The sequence below is a fragment of the Coturnix japonica genome, chromosome 26 (genome assembly GCF_054131305.1).
Source record: "Coturnix japonica strain WE chromosome 26, WE-NBRP24, whole genome shotgun sequence".
Taxonomy (NCBI): domain Eukaryota; kingdom Metazoa; phylum Chordata; class Aves; order Galliformes; family Phasianidae; genus Coturnix; species Coturnix japonica.
The window spans coordinates 4,288,673-4,295,000 of record NC_140688.1 but is presented as its reverse complement, the minus strand read 5'-3'; the positions used below and the strand labels follow the sequence as shown (position 1 = coordinate 4,295,000).

Genomic DNA, 6,328 nt, shown 5'->3' with positions numbered 1-6,328 from the left:
TAAACCACCTACCATTGCAACCTACGAGAACATTCAGCTTCAGCTGCTACTTACACGTGAACTGCCTGGTTGCCAAGGGATGGAATTGCACCGACTGACTTTATCAGATGGCCAACCACATACACAATGGAGAGGTAGATGATAGTCCTGCGAGCAAAGCAAACAGCAGTGACTGAAGGTGCTGTGTGATGTACAGTCTCTAAACAGAGTGTGCCTGTGTTTCCTGATATGAAAGGTCTATTTGGCTGATGCACAAGGAATAGTTTTGTCCATATCCCCAGTACTGCAGACAGCTATAACTTTCACGTCAACATTTTGCATGCTGGAAAAAGGAGATAGGCAAATGGGCTGAGATTAGGGAAGCATAGATGCTACTTTCTTTGGGGAGATTGCTGGGTAGAATAAGCTAAATGTTCTACACTGCAAATAGATGAGTACTCTTCAGGTCCAACTCAGTTTCCAGACTACTAATAACTGGCAGTTTGTAGAATGCACTTAACTGTGCTGGAAGGAATCCATAGGGACTGCTGCACGCTTTCAACCCACCTGATTACTACAACCAAATTAGGAGTGTGGTTTTCCTGTTACAAGACTGAATTGAATCTCAAGCACCTCTGGAGGACTGAGCTCATCTATCTGCTTCCCACATCTTGGTGAGTGTGAGCAGGAAATCTGACCAGAAGGGTCAGGCTTTTGAGTACATTACATTGCTTCATTGTCTTCGAGATCAACACATTTATTTATTTATGTGCAAACAAAATGCTCAAAGCGAGAATGGAAGGACTTGTTAGGAAAGAGAATCTAGAAGAAGCCCCATGAGCTCCTCTAATCTGTTATCTTGTTCTTAGTATTGGTTTAGCTATTGCAGCAAAAACTACCATTTATAAAGACCAGGGGATTACTCCGGGAAAAACCTCTTGCCTAGTGCACAAAAGTTTGCCTAATGGTTTATTTTTTCACAACATTACGCTGCAAGATGGATATCCATCCTCAAACAGCAATGAGTATTCACAGACAACTAATGAAGTTAAAAAACAAGCCAACTTTGTGTATGTGTGTGTGTGTAGGTTTATTTCACTCGAGAAAATGACTAAAATAAAGCACAAAGAAAAAAAGGAATAGTGATATCTCTTGAAGAGCTTTCTGCTACAAAGGCATATTGCAGCCATTTTTTTCCATGTAGAGACTCACACTGCCAGATGTGCTTAGACCTATAGGGAAGGGTTCAGCTGCACTTCATCACTAACAGCAAGACTCCTCAGGCAGAGAGCAGACAGTGCCAAGGAAAGAATGGCCTGTGTACAGCTGCTCACCACCACTCTGGGTCAGACGGTGGCCCTGCCTGCAAATTATCAGCCTAAGGGAAGAGTCCCTAATTTTCTCAGGGAGAGTTTAGCTGGTTTTGTACTAAGGGAGATGATTTGTCTGAGTCCAGGTTACTCTGGGATAAAAATGGTTGTGTTAATGCATTCCCTAAACTGAGAAAGCATATGTGAGTACAGCTAGTGACATTTCATCTGAAACTACTAGATCAAGAGGACAATACTGCTTCCTTACCACTTTGAATCTATCTCAGCAACAGAACTTGGCAAGCTGAGGGTTAACCACCCTATATCTTAGTTTCCTCAAGGTTCATGGGGAAGGAGAGGGGAGGAACATTGTGATCTATGATTTAATTTATTGATTTGAATTGCATTGCCTATTGGTCATTGGGTGAAAGGGGAGCATGTAACAGCATGAGCAAACACATTAGTTGTTCACCAGTTAACATAGAGAAGCTGTTAATATGTCAAAAGTGTGTCTTTGCTGCACCGTGAACTAGCTCAAAATCAGAAGCGCAGGCAGCACTGAATCTCATGCAGGCTGTACATTGCAGACAGATCCTGTCTGAATTAGAGAAATGTCTACTTACTTGTATTTCCCCAGCCATGAGTCTGCCATGATGGCTCCAATGACAGGTGTGAAATAACAGAGAGCAGAAAAGGCATGGTACACAGCAGTGGAGAGATTCTCATCCCAGTGGAAGAAGCTTATGAAATACAGCGTCAGGACAGCTAAAAGGAAGCAAGCAAACCACATCAGATAATTGATGTGCATCTCTGTGGGTAAGCAGGAAGCTACATCACAGTGACAAGGAAAACAAGGACTTGCGTACCAGCTATGAGCACTGCTGTGGAAAGATCTGTGCTTTCAGATCTATTCCTCATAATCCCTGACACAGGAGAAGCTCAAATGAGGTATGTGAGTATCAGGCTTCCCCTGCTCATAAGCATTTGTGTTTAGCTGGAAAATATATTTTCTAGCTTATCACACCTGAACCTGTAGTTCTGTTTATGCATATTTTCTATTTGCAAATTAGGTGCCTATATGATTCAATTCAAAGACACACAGAACGCACACAACTGAAAGGCATCACATGCTGGAAAAACTGGTTTGAGACCAAGAATGATATAAAAAATTCAGACTGGAAGCAACACTGGAGGTCTCTAGTCCCAATTCGTGTTTAAAACAGGTCTAGCTTCAACATCAGGGTGTGCTGTTCATGCTTATATCCCAGAATACCAGTTTATTTTGAAAGACAACTGAGACCATATACAGCAGAACTCTGGAACGCCAGGCCATCATATACAGAAACACAAGGATCGGATAGTCTCTTCCCATGGGCCACATACCTCTCATGCCATAGTAGGAGAAGCGCTCACAGAACTCATTCACCACAATGAAGGCGATGCTCAGGGGGTAGTTGGAGTCACAGAGTTTCTACAGGAATTAAAGTAGAACATATCAGCTTATTGACAGTTTTCACCCCAGCAACACATCCACACAGCACCTGGGCAGCAGAGAGGAGTCCAGTCTGAAACCCAGGTGCTCAGTGCTGCCTGGCTAACCTGCAGGTTGGACTCAAAGGAGTAAGGAGGCCACACATCCATCTTGCTTTGGTTAGGGTTCCCTATGAACCCTCCTGGCAGGTGTGGACCCCATAAGGAACAGCAAAGGGACTCCAGAACTGCCAGCAGCCAACATCTGCTATGCCCTAAGCTCTAGAAACTTCTTTGGAAAGATTGTACTGCCTCTCTGCTGCAACATAACATCCCACTGAGACGCAAAATACACCTTCAGATGCATTTTTATCTATACTTCACACAGAGTTACTGCTCTCCCCTGAAACTGCTGCCTCCCCCAGCACCCAGAGAGCTGCTTCTTCCTCAGTGTCAACTGCCCTCAGTCTCTGCACCTCAGTTACACCAAACTGCACCACTGCATTTACTGCAGCAGAGCTTCAGCCACGGCAGCTATTTCATATCCCAAGAATGCTGGCAGAGCTATGGACAATTCAATTCATTAAACAAAAATCAAACAAAAGAGCTATGCACTTCTCAAACCTGTCTGAAATTGGCTACTTTTTTATTGACATCAACTTCACTCAAGCTAAAATCTGCTGTTTCCAAATGAAGTGCAAGGCACCTGAACAGCCAGGTCTTAGCATGACCTTGTGCAGGCCCCCATCCCTCTACTACCCACGGTGGTCCCAGCTAAGCAGCTGGGAGCTGCTGGAAGCTGCTTATCTCCACTGCCTCCCACCAAGGACAGCAAGATTTCACAGCTCTGCCAATTAGTGGGAGAGACAGGCTGGCCATATATGGGGTGAGGGACGGGGGTGTAATACTGTGATCTGCATTTACATCCAAAGTTTTAAACAACCGTGGTATGGTGAGATGAACTCTTCGTATGCATTTCTGTACCTTGTGTCAGAAGTAATGAATTCCTCTATTACTTCCCAGAGTCTCAAATGCAAACACAGATAAGAAGATAGATGTGTTTATTGAGGTTTATTCCACCACGAGACTTGAGCTTATTTGGATTCCCAAAGCAATGCCTCCTAGGTTAGATGACTAGCTAATCATGGTGTCTCACTCAAGATTATACGAGGACCACAGAAGAGAAGAAACTGTTTGCTAAATAAAATAAAAACAAAAACAATACAACACTGTAACTAAACCCATTTCCCATCCCTAACCCAGCATCTGTGATATTTTTGTGATTTTTGAAATACTTTCCTCTCACTATTCATGGAATGCCTTGTTATTAAGAAACCCTTGGGTTCACTTGAATAAAGATGTAATTATCCATTTCATTTATCGTTTGTGCTGAAGCTGTCGTGCTCAGCATATGGCTACCAAGACAGAGTGCACAGAGGGTGCTCCCTTGGAAACTGGACCCAGGGCTCCTGCTTTTAGACCAGCCTGAAAAATGGCAGTATATAGAAGCTGCAAATGCACAAATGCACAATGCTCTCCCGCAACACGTTCTTAATATTATAGAGGAAAAGCCATAAGGAGGAAATAATGCTTCCTCTGGTCACTTTGTGGCATTTTTTGAACTTGGAAATAAAATGACATAACAGGGATATCTTTCTTCCACTCTTTCCCAGACCTCGTTGTCAGTACTCTGATAATTAATAGCATTTGATGCAGATACAGAGTGGGACTCCACAAAGCCAAGGCAGCCAGGTGTAGGGAAAGCTGCTGCCTGAAATCACTGCTCCGTGCACAAACCCTGCAGGATCTGTGTGCATCAGTAGGAGGTACAACGTGCCATGCTGTGACCTGTAGTGACAGAAACCCTGGCAGTGGCTCCTGCTCTGGGATGGGCACCTCCAACACATCAGTGTCTGCAAGCAGGAAAAGGGGAGCAAGAAGAGAGACTGTACAGCTAAACCTGCCCCAGTGCCTGAGCCAGCACCTTAAGTAACTGCTTACAAATGCTGAGCAAGGGACTTACAAGCAGGGACACTTTCGTCTGGCCTGGACGCTGTGAGACAGCATCAGCGCACACAGAAACACTCAGGTGCTCTCTCTGCTACATCACTGACCTGCATGGGGCCTGCCTGGACATCCAAAAGTGGGCAACCTTCATCCATGGGAAGAGCCAGCTGCAGTTTGCTCACTTTTGCAGAGGAGGACCTTGCTCAGCAGATAGCCCCAGCAAAAGCAAAGAGGCTAAACCTGGATTGACGATCACACAGCTACACCGCTGTGCTTAGCTAACCACTGTAAGCCTGGGATGTGCAGGATTATGGAGCTCTTAGAAATATTGTGGAAGTTGATAGATCTGTGTCTTCAAGAAGAAAAAAAAACAAAACAAAAAACAAAAAAAAGAGAGAGAGAGAGAGAGAGAAAATAAGGGATCCCTTAAAGTGCCAGTGGCAGAGTTGTTGGCTTTCACTTCTCTCTCTTGCTGATCAGCTGCAAAATAGGACTAAGATTAGTATTTCACATGAGCTCTGAATATCCAATAATTAATGCCTGCACAGTACTTAAAACAGTCAGCTAAATATCTAGCTTGCTTATGACATAACTGGCTGCAAGAGCAATTACTACCACACTGTCCTGTGAATCAAAGCACGTGCAAAACAAGCCTCTTTCTTACCAAAGCCAATATAGTGTACGGTATTTAGTGTCAAGCCCTCAGCTGGAACTAGCCTGAAAACCTACACAAACGCAAGAGCTGCAAGGTAAGCAAACAATGAATCTGGCTTAACTCACAGCCAAAGACGTAAAGCTGAGGCTCTGGGACACACATCAGTGGCCTGTCCAAAGTCCCCATGTTGCATTAGGCGTGCACGAACACTCGGGATGTAACGCGATAGGCCCTCCCCTGCTTGGTTATGCATATGTAGAAGGATTTATGCATATGTAGAAGGGGTGTAGACGAAGTAGATAGCGGCTTATTTAAACCGCTAACACACACAATAAAACGCCATTTAGCTATTCACCATATTGGTGTGAACGTGTAGTTAAATGGGCACCGGCTGGAGGAGGCCGGATTCGCGGAGGCTTAGCCCTTGAATCCTGGCGTAAAAGGGACCACTGGTAACATCCCCATCCCTCCTCCTGCTTAGCAGCACCTGGAAACCTGTCTCAATGGTCTCACCAAAGGAAGCAAACGCACAACCCAGCTCCCTCCTACCCATGCATGACAGCTCCCTGCAATTGACAGAAGGAAGTCCTTTCCCGCAAGGAAAGGAGCATTCAGGAAAAAGGCAGCAATGCAAACCCTCACTTTTATTTTTCCCCAAGGATGCAGTTCATTTTTACACTTTAAGCTGCCCTTTGTCAACTTAATCAGGTTAGTGGAGGGAATTTTTGCATGGAGTTGTTAACGCTTACTTCAACCCTCTGCAAGAAAGGGTGTTTGTCTCTAGCCAGAGCACAAAAGAGGAAAGAACAGAGAGATCTTGCAATGTTTAGAGCAAGCTGAGCAGAAAGCATAGCAAAGTAAATGAGCTGTAACACTCACCGGAGATTTTTTCTGAACAGGGAAATCT

The 6,328-nt window shown here is 44.5% G+C and overlaps 1 protein-coding gene across 1 annotated transcript in view; it reads right to left on the bottom strand.

Annotated features, from left to right (window-relative positions):
• The window catches only part of LOC146756704 (solute carrier family 15 member 2-like), a 4,693-nt gene extending 1,763 nt beyond the window's left edge, over positions 1 to 2,930 (bottom strand). Inside the window, exons 1-4 of the mRNA XM_085524249.1 lie at positions 2,889 to 2,930; positions 2,673 to 2,760; positions 1,913 to 2,054; positions 55 to 147 (exon numbers count right to left, since the gene is read on the bottom strand). Of these exons, the coding sequence (XP_085380375.1) occupies positions 55 to 147; positions 1,913 to 2,054; positions 2,673 to 2,760; positions 2,889 to 2,930 (365 nt within the window). The remainder of the gene's footprint in view (positions 1 to 54; positions 148 to 1,912; positions 2,055 to 2,672; positions 2,761 to 2,888) is intronic.
• Between the last annotated feature and the right edge of the window lie 3,398 nt (positions 2,931 to 6,328).